At 35.4% G+C, this 14855-nt stretch overlaps 1 protein-coding gene across 6 annotated transcripts in view; it reads left to right on the top strand.

Annotated features, from left to right (window-relative positions):
• Positions 1 to 14855, top strand: part of ARAP2 (ArfGAP with RhoGAP domain, ankyrin repeat and PH domain 2) — a 191078-nt gene that overhangs the window by 51802 nt on the left and 124421 nt on the right. For all 6 annotated transcript variants that reach the window (XM_025436964.3, XM_035714086.2, XM_049108710.1 and 3 more), the window contains exon 9: positions 8101 to 8279. In XM_025436964.3, the coding sequence (XP_025292749.3) occupies positions 8101 to 8279 (179 nt within the window). The remainder of the gene's footprint in view (positions 1 to 8100; positions 8280 to 14855) is intronic.

Here is a 14855-nt window from a genome sequence, read left to right on the forward strand (position 1 = left end):
AGTATCCTTTATACTTTTTAAATTTTTACCTTCATCATCTGATTCAGGTCACTTGGTGAAAATTAGATGACATGTAGTTTATGGATAGAAACTAAATCTTTAGGTCCTTTCTAACTTTTGGAGTGGGTAGGGAGGGAGAAAAAGGAGAGCTAAGAGTTTCTGTTGTGTATTTTGACTATCAATATGTTATTAATATATGTTTTACTACTTTTAAATAATGTAGGTAAGGTCATCATTAATTAAAAATTATGATTTCAACTTATTTTAAAGCTTCTATTTTAGTATAGGTTATAACTCAATTTGATTTTGAAAATACTTCCTGGTATTTAATTGAATAATGATGATTTGGAGAACTTACCAAATTCTTGAAATGTGCAGTAAAATACTGTACTACATTATTTATAGTAGTCTTGTAAGGGCTCTAGGTGTTAAAATTATGCCATTTTCTAAAAAGAAAAAAAATTATCCCATTTTACCCTTTTATAAACAACAAATATTAGATATTATGGGGCAATATTTGCCTTTTTGTACTAATAGATTCCTAGAACATACAGCAGTGCATGGCATGAGAAACATTGAATAAATCCTATCTATTTCTAGAAAGCTTTCATTATTCCTTGGCATAATCAATAAATGCATAAGTTCCAGCTGCTGTTCACACTGGGGTACCTTTTTTCAAACTGTGAATCAGTATCTATTTGTGAGGTCAACTTAGTGGTTTCTGATGGTACTAAAAAGAAAAGTCCCCCCAAAACAACAAAAAAAAAGCCAAACATGAAATAGAATAATAAATATCAAAATGCATTGCTTTTAGTAAGTGTATTATATTGTGAGACTACTTGTGTTTATCATGCATATGTAATAGAAAAAGTGTTTATTACTCGACTTGTTATTTAAAAAATTGTTGAGAGCTGTAGCCTAGAGTAGGGGTTGGCAAACCACAGCCAATAGCCTAAATCTGGCCACTGCTTGTTTTTTGTAACTAAAGTCATGTTAGATCAGTCACTGTCATTTATTTGCATACTGTCTGTGGCTGCTTTTCTGCCTCAGTGGCATCATTGAGTTGTTGCAGGTTCTGTGACCAGGAAAGCCTAAAGTATTCTCCTCTTGACTGGATATCATGACGATCTTTCCTTACGCTTTGGTTTCCTCTGCCCAGAAGGTGACTGCCCGTTTCTTTGAGGTGCTTATCACTTTCGCCTTGGCTTCTCAAAATGAATTTCACACATGCCATATAGCAGGCATTTTAAGATGGACATACGAAATAAAGTTTCTAACCTGTGTGAAAAATCTGTTTAGCCATATTTACTTACTGTAGTTAAAAGTTAAACAGACACATTTAGGTTGAATATATCAACCCACATGTTTAAAAGTTACATGGTGTGGTACATAGTTCATATATCACATAATTATGATATGAACAGTATAAGAATTTCATTAAAACTTTGGTATAAGTTACTATTTGTTAAATAAGTCTTAGGTCTTTAAGCTTTAAAAGCATAAAAATACTGCTTCAGCAAAAATGGAGACTATCCACATGGAATTACCAAGTTAGTTTCATTGAAAGTCATTTTCATGTAGTAACCAGAGTTTTTAAACATAGGTATATGTAGAGGTGTATGTGTGTGTAAATGGTACATGTGTGTCTGTATTTAGTATGGAACCTTCCACAAGATACTAGGTGTGTTTTATTGTTTTTCTTTCTCTCCTTCCATATATATAGATGATTATTTTTTTCTTTGGGGGAACTGAGAAAACAACCATAGTGGGTTATGAAATGTCTGACTTAATGAACTTTTAGGCCAAATGAAACTTTACTTCAATCTTAAGCAAGACAAAAGTTTAAAACAAAGGTGGGGGGATCCCTGGGTGGCTCAGCGGTTTGGCGCCTGCCTTCGGCTCAGGGTGTGATCCTGGAGTCCCAGGATCAAGTCCCACATCGGGCTTCCTGGATGGAGCCTGCTTCTCCTCTGTGTCTCTGCCTCTCTGTCTGTCTCTCTTTCTATCTCTCTCTCTCTCTCTCTCTCTCTCTCTGTGACTCTCATGAATAAATAAATAAAATCTTAATAAAAAAAATAAAACACAAAGGGGAAATGGTTTGACATCCTAGCAGAAATGCATTCTCCAGTTTTGGTGATAAGGTTCTGAACATCCTGTCATTTGTCTCCTCTGAAGCCAGTGTCACTGTCTCCAAACTGCTGCATTGCCCACTCTGGCATTGCTAAGACAGGATTTCAATTTGGCATTTTTTTTCCCCCACAAATTTTCAAAGGCTTCAGCCCTCCCAGGTTTCCTATGAAGTATTGTTATGCTCTTAGTTGAAAGTGAATTATGTTGAAATAATATTTTAAAAATACTCATCCTCAAATAAAAGATTTAGTTGGATTCCTCTGTCCCCAAGGAGAGCCATTGGAGTTGGTCAGAGGGTCATAACAGCTAATGATCTCTCCGGTCTGTATTCCCCTGGCACCTGCGGTCACACATGTAGATGCATTACTTAAAAAAGCAGGTGATGTTTTGAGTCGGCAGTTCTTATAGTGAGAAAAGGGCTTAAGAATTCCGAGTGGTCATGTGGGTTCCTGGGCCTTTTTCAGCGCTGGCTTTTAACTGCAGGCTCACATTCCTGTCCACCTCAGCTGATTCTGGATCCCTGCGAAGCAGGCGGGTGTTTTTCCCCTCAACTCTTGTTTCCAGACAGCATGTTAAAGCCCTCCAGTGGCAGCTTTGGTACTGCAAAGCTTTGTTATTGTTCTAAGGAACACTTGGGTAGGAAACATAAATTTCCCTTTAGTTATTTTGGGCAAGCAGACTTACCTGTCTTGAAATACTCAGTGCTGTTTTTGTTGTTGTTTGTTTTTTGTTTTGTTTTGTTTTTGAGGGAGAGAGAGAACACAGTGGGGAGGGGCAGAGCCTGAGGAGGAAAGAGACAATCTTAAACAGACTCTGCACTGAGCATGGAGCTCGACACAGGGCCCGATCTCATGACCTGAGCTGATATGAAGATTTGGACGCTTAACCAACTTAGCCACCCAGGTGCCCCAAAAATATTCACTGTTTTTAGAAACAAGTCATGGAACATTTATAAGCTGGAGGGAGAGCCAGGGGAATTAAAAGTGCTCCATTGTATACGTTGGTCGACTATCGTAATGGGTCACAAACTGTGGAGTCATTCTTGAATCTTTTTCCCCTCAAAGCTCACATCCATCCATCAGCACATCTGATCATTTTTGACGGTGGAAATATGTCTGGATTCTGGTTGATTCTCAACACTTCTGTCATTACTATTCTAATGCGAGCCACCACCTCTATCTGGGTTATTGTAATAACCTTCTTTGCTCAACTTACAGTCCTATTTTCTCTACAGCTGTCAGTGATCATTCATCAAAGAGGTCAGATCATTTCAGTTCACTTCAGATGCTGTGTTGTCTCTCCATCTCCCTGAAAGTAAAGTACTTATATCCAGGAACCCCTATGTGATCTGGCTCTGGTCTCTTTGTCCTTGTCTCTATCTGTGTTCTCTCTCACTCACTATATTTCAGCTGCTTTCTTGTTCCTTGGACATATCAACCCCAGGGCATTGACACTTGCCACTTTCTTTATCTGGGAATGCTCTTCCTGTAGCCATCTTCTTGACTTGCTCTGTCATTTCCATTTCCTTTAGGCTTTTGCTTAACCATCGTGTTCTTTCTGAGGCTTTTTCTAGTGCCAGCTATAAAATAACACTTCCTATGTTACTCATGCCTTGCTTTATTTTGTCCCATTGCACTTGTCACTATGTAATAGATTATATATCTATGTTTTATTGCCCTCCTCCTTTCACAAGAGGGCAAACTCCAGCAGATCAAGGTTGTGCTCTATCTTGTTCATGCCTCCATTCCTAGTATTCAGAATAGATCTTGGCACTCATTAGGCACTTAGTAAATATTTGTATGAATGAATAGGCATGGTGTGCAGGTACTTCTTCTCTGAAATTGATCATGGGTTCCATGGAGGAATTTTTAATTCAATTATATTAGCATATCGAAAATAAAGGTTCATCTAAACTTTGTTAGATTCTGTTAGTAATCTTATACATAGCCCTTATGTAGTAGTAATCTCTAGTATACTCAGTTCTTTATGTTACTAATGAATAGGCCTACTGCTAAATCCAGTGGTCACAGAATATTGTCTCTCTTTTTGGTTTTTGCTTTTTTATTTATTTTTTTTTAAATTTTTTTGATTCTTACTGTAGTTGGTATTCATTCCTGAAAACCTCAAGAACTAGTTTGAGGGGGGTCCCCTGGGTGGCTTAGTGGTTGAGCTGCTGCCTTCAGCTCAGGACGTGATCCTGGAGTTTACTAGATCAAGTCCCACATCAGGTGTCTGTATGGAGCTTGCTTTTCCCTCTGCCTGTGTCTCTGCCTCTCTATGTCTCTCATGAATAAATAAATCTTAAAAAAAAAAAAAGTAGTTTGAGGGAATTGCTGGTATCTTTTATTTATGTTCTAGCATAATTATAAGAAAGTGGTGATTTTGCTTCCTTTTCTTTCTTTCCTCTTCTCTTCTTTTTCTCTTCTCTTCTCTTCTCTTCTCTTTTCTTTTCTTTTCTTTTCTTTCTCCTCTTCTTCTTTCTTTCTCTCTTCTTCTTCTTCTTCTTCTTCTTCTCTTCTTCTTCTTCTTCTTCTTCTTCTTCTTCTTCTTCTTCTTCTTCTTCTTCCTCCTCCCTCCTCCTCCTCCTCCTCCTCCTCCTCCTCCTCCTCCTCCTCCTCCTCCTCCTCCTCCTCCTCCTTCTTCTTCTTCTTCTTCTTCTTCTTCTTCTTCTTCTTCTTCTTCTTCTTTTCTTCTTCTTTCTTTTCTTCTTCTTTTTTTTCGATCCAGAATGCTCTCCTTTGAGCAAAGCCATATCTAGGTTAGGGCATATTCTCTAAGGAATAGTGCTTTAGCACAGTGGTAAGATCAAGACAGTAAATATTTGTTATTGGAAAGAATAAAAGTACCTTGGTGTGAAGAGTATATAGAAGCTAGCATAGTATCTAGCTTTGCCCAAGACACTTAGTCTAAGGGAAAAATCAGTATTTTATTTGGAATGTTGTGATTTATCAAAGCATATTCCCCATATCTTAGACACACACATTGCATAGCCAAATACCAATGACACTTGTAATCTGTTTTATTGTGTTTGAATGATCTGTATCACTGTTTATCTCCATTAGCATTGGTAATTAAGAATAAACTGAATGTTACTATTAATACTTGTACTTATTCATGATTGTTTACTTCCTATTAGTAAGTGAGGCACTAAGGAGCTAGATAATACTTCTAGGCTATAAGAGAACCATTTGTTAGATGCAGCCATCATATGTTTAAGTCCAACAGATACAATCGCCAGTTTCAAACTATTTTCCTGAGAAACTGAGATGTATGCTCATAGCAATGTAGAAGCCACAGTTTGGCCTACATATAAAGTTGTGACCTACAAAGTGAAACAACTCAAAAAGAATAAATACCATATGATTTCACTCATGTGGAATTTAAGAAACAAAACAAAATGAAGAAAGAAAGAAAAACAGAAAAACAGGCTCTTAAGTACTGAGAACTAACTGGTGGTTACCAGAAGGGAGGTGTGGGAGGGCGTAAATGAAATAGATAAAGGAGGTTAAGAGTGCCCTTATCTGGAGAGCACTGACTAAGGCCAGGAAGTAGTGAATCATGTTGTACTGAAACTAACACAACACTATATGTTAACTACATTTCAATAAAAAATTGAAAGAATTAGAAAAAAAAAAAAACTGAGCTTGGTTTCTCTTCAATTAAAAAAAAAAAAACATGACCTACATTTCAAACTAAATGCTTTATGTAGATTAATACAAACAAAAACCATTCTGTACTGTTTATTTGGCAGGAGTATCTTGTGTGAAACTAATGATCACAAGTAATAACCAATGGAAGGTTTGTTGTTATTCCCGAAAATATAAATTATCCTAGTGCAGTCTGGATCTGTTCGTGTGGCTCTAGAATGTAGAGCAGATGCTGCATATTGACATTGACTTAGTTACCTAAACATTTTCATGTGTTTTAGTTTCTAAAGATGCTGGGCAATTTAGGTATATATCTCCACCTGATGAATGGGCACTCTATCATGGGGATTATGTAATATCCGCAGTAAAGCATTGTTGAATGAGTTTTGATAAATACTTTGGCCTTGGTCATTAAAGATGAAACTGTTTCAGTAGCTTGGAAGGTGAACAAAAAATAAAGATAATTTAATAAGGCTCATTATAAAATAGCTTAGGTTTCATGTTTGAATGGGAGGGAGCAAGTCTAGTCTGAAGATTTATTTGACTCCATAATGGAATACTCCTTTCCAGACCTTAGATCTGAGATACTGTCCAATTTTTCAAGCTTGGGCTCTGCTTTTTTTGATAATTTTTCTTATCTGGGTTTTGGTTATTTTTCCTTTTGCCTTGATAATCACTTCTTCCTTTTTTTTTTTTTTTTTTTTTTGCTAGCTCATTTTCCTGCTTCATAGATACAGTTGTACCTCAGGATTTGTCCATTTCTTCTCCTTTCACATTAAACATTTATCTACTTCCATGGATCTTATTTTATGTAGGTTACCTTCATTCACACTTCGCTATTAGTCCATTTAGGTGGCATGCTAGGGCACTGAAAACTGGAGGTGGTTCTCTTAATAAAATGGAATCTTCTGCCTTCTTTGGTCAAGTCATGGTACTAAGCTGCATTGTATTTTGATAATTTAAATATTTTGTGAATACCTGTCAAACATACTTAAAACTTAGCTATTTTTTCCCATCCTTTAATGTCTTGACCCTTCAAATATTATTTTGTTTCCATTTTTATCATACTTCAAACGTCTCTTGCCTTATTCCTTATCTCAAAGCTTCCGGTTTGGTCTACCTATCATCATACTAATCATGTCATTTCCTTGCTAAGAATGTTGACCTTTTTCTTTCTCTTTCCGCCCTTCCTCCCTCCCTCTCTCTTCCTTTCTTTTTTTGCCTCTGTAATAAAGTTTGGAGGCAAAATTCCTTACAGGTACTGCAGAAACTCTATCCATATTTCCTATTTTCCTCTTGAGTTCAAAATTATCAATTATGTCCATCTATAAGTCTCTGAGCAGATACTGGTTTTTTTCTACCTTTGTTCTTATATTCTCCTCTGTTTAGAGTCATAAAGTTCTACTCTTCCCTCACCAGACCCCAGTTTTGTCTTTTCAAAGGCTCCTCATTCCAAGACCTAGCACAAATACTTTTTCTTCCCATAGTGCTGAGAACAGTTGTCTGAGTTAAAACATTTGATTCTCCTAATTTTACTAACTTGCTGTATGACCTTCAGCAAATCACTTACCTCCATTGAATTGACTCATATTTTATTTGATGTCATTTATATGACATTTATAGTATTCTGTGTTCTATGTTCATATCTAACTTGACTTACAACTTTGACTGCTCTTTGGGGAATAGATCAGATTCCTGTGCCTGTAATACAGTGTGTTATCCATAGTTGAAGGTCACTTTAGCTTTTGTGGAGGGAGAAAACCAAATTTTAATTTACCAAATGAGATACTGTTGTTACTGTGATGAGACTAGAATGGATGAGTGAATATCAAGTCAGCATACTCCTAAGTGGAGTAGGCTCTAATTAACAGAAGTAAGATTTTCTGGGCATTTGAGTAACTTAATTACCTGGTAAAATATGTTAACTGGTCTCAGTATTACTTCTATTAAAAGAGAAAATCCAATCTCATGAATATCTGGTAAGAGTACTTCTTAAATATTAGCATGGATTCAGATTACCTGGGGATCTTTTTAAACTAAAGATTTTGATTCATTGGGTCTGGAGAGGGGCCTGAGATTTTGCATTCTAATAAGCTCCCAGATGAGGCCAGTAGTATTGGTTACAGAACACCTGTGTAGTACTATTTCTTTTCTCTTACAGAATTGGGCCATTGGCTCTGACTGCAATAGCATTTAGATTGTGGTTGTGGGAAAGAATCTGTAAATTATGTGTTACAGAGAGAATAGATCCATTGCCTATGTTTCTGTTTCTGTATAATTTATATGAGTATGGATGTATATTTTCTCCTGTCTTCATTTTCAGAGGAGAGAAATGACTGGATCAGCATACTATTAAATGCACTGAAATCACAATCCCCTGCCTCGCAGTCTCAAGCAGCCCCTGTACCTGAGAAATGTGGATATCTTGAATTGAGAGGGTATAAAGCCAAAATTTTTACTGTGTTAAGTGGAAACAGCGTGTGGCTTTGCAAAAATGAACAGGTGAGCTGTGTTACAGTAATTGCAAATTGCGATTCCTTGATTATGTTCACAAATGTGCTTTGTTAGACTTATTAGTGGTTTTACTTATTAGTGGTTTTACTTATAGCGTCTTGCTTTTGCCTTGAGTACTGCACTAAATATAACAAAGAATTGTCTTGTCGAATTTTCTCAGTTCCTTCTGTGGCAGGAAAATAAGCTACATCAAATTTGAGGCTAGACAGCACCTTTTTTGAGGGACTGAGAAGACAAAATCATTGAAAATGATTTTTTGAAGGATATTCTGTAGCAGGAGTAATGTTATAAAACTTCATGAGATAACAGAACCTGTTAACCTTTATAGCTGTTGATGAAATAGGCCCAGCTCTTCACCTGTTGTGTTTCTTTTGTAATAGAAGATTATAAGAGTAGGCACAGGTAACATGTTTTCTTGAGTTTCCAGCATTTTTTTTTTTTTTGAGCAGATATGTTGCTTGTAGAGGAAATAATTTACTGTAGGCTAGTGGTTCATATATGCACGTACACGCACACACCCCACACATATAAATGAAGTTGACTTGAGTTGTTGATCTATGGAATTTGGTAAATATAGAGAAAGACTTAATAGGGAAGTGTTTTGAGGAGACTGATATTAAAGTTCTAACAAATTCTGTTAACTCTGATTCTGTACACTTCCTTTTCTCTAACATATCTGGTTTTTATTTTTATTTATTTGAGAGAGACAGAGCAGGAGTGGGGGTGGGGAACAGGCAGAGGGAGAAGGAGAAGCAGACTCCCTACTAAGCAGGGAGCAGGACAGAAATGTGGGGCTTGATCTCAGGACCCTAAGATCATGACCTGAGCCCACTGAGCCACTCAGGTGCCCCTAAAACATCTGTTTTTTAATATGTATAAGAAAATACCCCTTTTTGTAAATGAATTCTTAATCTTTTAGCCTAGAATATGTTAGATGCTTAGTAATTTATGGAATTGCACGGTGTGCTTTGGATACCTGATAAGATGAACTCATTAATGATATATAACAATGGGTTATGATAGGCTGGGATATAAATGCTGTTTTTATAACAAAAAATACAGATGTCAAATAAAAAACAGTTTCAAAAAAATTTAACTATAGGCCTTTAAGATATCTTCTGAACTTCAGTGTGATCTTATTCATTGTATTTTTTGGATAAGATTTCTTAGCCAATTAACTGTGGAAGGCATCATTGAGCACTGTTGGCATATTAATAACTTGGATAGTTAGCATATTCTTCAAGAAGAATAGTGATGTACAGCTGATAATGTGTATGAACTGAATATGAACATTTTCAGTCTGTGAGATGATTAAAACTTTTCTCATTGGAATGGAGTTTAAAAATGCATAATTTGCATTTATTGGTGTGGAGGTTTGCCAGATTAATTGAGGAATTCATTTTTTTTTACTTTCACAGATTTGATGGACTTCAGGTTATTAGTTTCATCACTTCCATTAGCTAGATTGTCTGAGTTTATGTTATTCTCCCAATGTAGATGTTTTTTAAAGTTTTATTAATATTCTCTGATTAGAAAGAAATTGTATGAAATTATTGCTTTAATATTAGCAGTTAAACATAAGCATGAGAATGACTACCATCTGGTGAGTACCAGGTATTGTGCTAATTAACTTATAAATATAAACATTTCCTTTTAATCTTACCCACAAATGTAGGAGAAAGATATTCTCCTCTATGTTCTATAGATGAGGAAAATGAAGATTGAGTCAGGATTATAGATCATCATGCATAACAAAACCAGAACTTTATGACTCTAAGTCTAGCATCTTAGCAACTGTACCAGACTGTCTTTTTAAAGTGTATGTTGAAAATTTCTGGCCTGTAACCTTTAGAAACAGACTAAGCTTCTTTCCTTGGATAACTTAGTTGCTTAGGAGGCTCAGAGTGTGAGTGTGCATTGAATAATACACACTGTACAGGTGAGGCACTCTGTAAGTGATGTGCTAGCTGAGCAGAACACAAGTACTGTCTTCTAGGAGGAAAAGTCCAACACGACCTGTTTATGACAGATTGTGAGCCAAGTGCTTTATTAGGCCTGTGCAAGAGTTGCAGAGAAGTGCAAAAAAGTGCAACTAATGAAGCCTAGAGATTAGAAACATTTCTACACTCACAAGTAATGAATACATTCTCCTTAAAAATTAAAGCATTTTAATGCTGGACCCGTCCTCATCTCTCTAGAGAGAGATGCCTATTTTCAGTGCATGTATATTTCAGATCTTTTTCTATTCATTAACATGTATATTAACACATACACCCTTAAAAAAGCACATACTATTGCCTGTGTATGTGTTATTTTTGAAAACTTGCATCATTTTGTATGGAGCCAGGTCTTCAGGGACTTGATCTTGAATCAAGTCTTAAAGAACTAGTTGGCTCAAGACTGGTTGGATAAATTAAGGACGACCTTCTGTGTTTAGACCCCAACTTAACCATTCCAGTTCTGTGTTTACATCCTGGTGTATGCCTTTTTCGCCAGAGGAAAGTTACTCATTGGTTTTTTCACGTGGTTGAGCAGATTGTGTGAAGGACTTGGATAATGTGCTAAATGGGGAGTCTTTCTCCTGAATGCAGGGGGCCTTAAGCTTGCATTCAGGAAAAGCACCAACACATAATTGTTTAATGCAACTTCTAGAAGTTTTATATATTAACACATTAAATAACCTTGTGTTTTTAAAAAAATATGGAAAAAAAATCTACTTATCATAAAAATATGTAAGAGGTGTTACGTCTGAAGCTAATATAATGTGTCAATTATACTTCTATAGTAAAAATTTAAAACTTAAAAAAGAAGTGAGGTGTTAGTTTTGAACTTCCTTACCTAAATTTGCATTGGATCTAATTGAGTGCCATGCATCAAAGCCAAATTATTTTCAGTTTTAAAAAATTTAAAATAGTGAGTTATTGTTCACATAACTTATAGTGTGATAGAATAAAAAATAAGGAAATTTTACCTACACTACCCTAACATATTTAGAACAGTTTTCATTCTTCTAGCCTCTATTTATACAAAATTTTACAAATTTACTTTGGAGGTTACCCCAGAGAGAGTAAACGGATAATGGAAAAAGGTAGCATATGTTGAAGAGTTATTTAAAAGAAAGCTCCAAAGTTCTTTTAGAGCGAAGACAATTAGACAGAAGTAGCAGTTCTAGATTTTCATGCTTTCTCTGCTAGTAATTGGCTCAGGTAATTTAGTTAATGTCTAGATTTAACTGGCATCATGTACAGAAGAGAGATGGCTTACTATTCCTAAGGTCATTATTTAAATTGCATGTTAAAATTCCAGATATCTGGGTTCATTCCGGACTATAGACTAGGAATTTCTGGGGATGGAGTGTTGGAATCTACATTTATATAGGGCATCCACATGTATAAAAAACTGCTTACAGTGAAACACTGCTCTAAGGTTTTTTTTTTTCCCATTAAAAAAATGATAAGCATCTAGGTAAAGAGAACAAGATATTTTTGGAGTTAGAAATGAGTAAAAATAGCCTTCAGTAACATTGAGTACTTTATCATCCTGCAACTTGGGATTGTTATACCTCTTTTTGTGATTCACTTCCATTTGGAAGTGTTTTTTTCCTCATTGAATATTTTGAAATGTGCCAACAGTTAAGTGGAAAGTTAAGATAATCATGATTAGTGGTAATAAAGTTTGAGATTTTGAAGAACTGTTACTAATTGTGCATAGTTCTGAACTATATCTACTTTTTTTTTTTTTTTTTTGCTGAGATCTCAATTTTTAAATAAAATGTAAAACTGTCAGCTTATGAACCCTACAATATCATTTAATTCCTTTTTCTTAACATAGACTTTTATTGCCAGAGTATGATCTGGTGGAGAAATTAAACTCCATTTGCAAAGTCAGCATAAAGGGGACAATGTTTAGAAAACAGTTTGAAACTGTTATTTCCTATACAATCTCATACATTTATTTCTTCAACTTTGTCTGGAAGTATACTCTAATTTTGTGGATTATTGTTAACTTTTCCCAGAGCTTTTTCTCTACTTCCAGAAAGTGCCCTAAGATTATATGTCAAGCATCCCTACAAATATATTTTCAGTAATTCTTTAACTTTTTTTTGGGGGGGGGGATCTATCCCTATTACTGAATCAGTAACTTACATTTTCTAAGCTAAAATAGCTATTAGAACAGGCTATCATAATTACTGCCTTTGCTCATTTTTGAAATTCCTTCTCTTTTAAGAAGCATGGTATGATGATAGCAAGGGGGATGCCAATCTGCATTTCCTTATGGACACTTCACTGATGGATCTGAACTCTATGGAATTAACATGGACTTCTCGTTTTCCCAGTTACTCTGTTGAAAGATTCATTTTTGTCTTTCATCTCTGTCTTTCCCTTTCATTCATTAGTAGATTGTAGGAACTAAAATTTGCAGTAGCTCTCCACTGAATAGGAGAAATGTCTTAAGGAATTGTCTCCCCCCTCCGCCATAGGTTGTAAAAATTAGAAAAGAACTATGAAGAGATATGTAAAAGCGTTTGTTAGGAGTTTGGCAAAGTCTGCCCTAGAAACAGACACAAATTCTCTAATTACTCAGTTGGAAAACACTGTGGCACTGTTATCACATAAATTATATGTCATCTCTTTATTTAACACCATTTCACAAACGCAGTGTTTAATTTTTACAAATATTGTTATGTTTTACATGCCTGCAGTGTATTATAATGGTTTTTCTTCAGTGTTACTTCCAAGTTTGTATAAAATTAGTTGTGTTTCAGTTTGTATAGGTTATTCTACATACAGTTCTCTATGTTTCTGTAATCATCCATACAAGATGGATTTTCATTGGATACCTCCTCATTCCTGGGCACTGCTCTAGGCTCTAGGGGTACAGCAGTAACCAAAAAATGCCTGCTCTTTAGGATCTCACCTTCCAGTGTAGGTATGCTACATCATGATAAATAAATGAGATTTCTGGTAGCTTTCTGTGTGTACCCTTTTCTTCCTTTTTGATTTTTTTTTTTTTGGCATGGATTTTTATGACCTTTTTCTAAAGAATTGTTTACATTTTAAATGTTAGCTACATGAGTTAGGTGACAGTTTCATTTTAACTTGAAACATGTTATAATTTTTATGTTCTCAAATTAACGATGTGATTATTTACTTTTTTCACTGACACGTCTTCAGGAGTTTATGGCTGGTAGCTCACACTCCATAAACGTTTTTCAAAATGAGCTTGTTGAATGAATGGTCATTTCTAGCTGTTTTGACTCTAGAGTATTATTTAAAAAATTTTTTTAAATATTTTATTTATTTATTCATGAGAGATATATAGAGAGAAGCAGAGACACAGGCAGAGCTCCACATAGGGAGCCCGATGTGGGACTCGATCCCGGGACTCCAGGATCATGCTTTGGGCCGAAGGCAGGTGCTCAACCGCTGAGCCACCCAGGGATCCCCCCCAAATTTTGTTTTTAAGTTATTCTCTTTTTTGTGAATTGTCTCTTGATTTTCTTTTTCCATTGACTTATTGGGATTTTATTGTCTTTTCTGACAATTTCTTTTAGCCTTTCATATAGTAAAGATAATCATCAGGTCATTTTCTGTAACTACTTCTCTGAGCTATTGCTTACTTTTCATTCTTCAGTTAATTTTTTGTGTAGAAATTTTATTGTAATTAAACTGCTTTTTATCTCAAAGCTTAGGATTTTCTATATCCTAGAAAATAATCATTTTATAAATATATTTATGTTGACATGATGTAGAAGTAGTATATAAGCCAATACTTAAAATTTTAAATGAGATAATAAAATATGAACATACACTGAAGTATATGTAGTGTTATATACATGGTTTTGCTGTTTGAATGAAGTTTCTGCAAATGGTTGTGAAGCACATTTAAGATAATTGGCTTTGGTTTCCATTTGTTAGATTGTCCTGACAGCCAGTCTCCCATCTTTTTGTGATGAGTTTTTTTCAGGATCATGTTAGTATTAGTGAATTCATTACAACCAGATGTCTTGCTTGGTGGTTCTGTGTATCCATTTAATGATAATTGTGGCATTGAGGATTTAACTATATAAATTCACTTGATTAAACATTTTCAAATCAGGGTATAACAAGAGACTCATTCCCCCTCGTTCCCCCTACATAATGTTCCCGGTGTCTGGCACGGGAATGAAACTCTAATAGAATTTAAATAGACCTCATAGGGCTATGGGTTGAGAGGCACAGAAAGAAGCAGCAGGATGTAGGTGGTGGCCTCAAATTCTCTGGGTTCTGTATCTGGCCAAACTCTGCATCTGGTGTTTCCCCGGAAATGTGGTGCCAATGTCATACAATGCCACATCTGTTTTCAACAAATGTGTAAGTACCAAGTTCTTAAATTTCTGGCATGGAAACCTGGCATCCAGTATTTTCCAAAAATAGCTTTGAGATTTCAGGAAATTTGGGGTTAACAAACCCTTCTTTAATTTTTCCATTTAGGAATCCGACTTTTATTTTGCTTTTTCACTATGTAATTTTAAAATGTAGTTTTTAATCAGGTTCTGTTGCTACAAATTCATACAAAGAACCC

This window comes from Canis lupus, chromosome 3 (genome assembly GCF_003254725.2).
Source record: "Canis lupus dingo isolate Sandy chromosome 3, ASM325472v2, whole genome shotgun sequence".
Classification (NCBI taxonomy): Eukaryota; Metazoa; Chordata; class Mammalia; order Carnivora; family Canidae; genus Canis; species Canis lupus.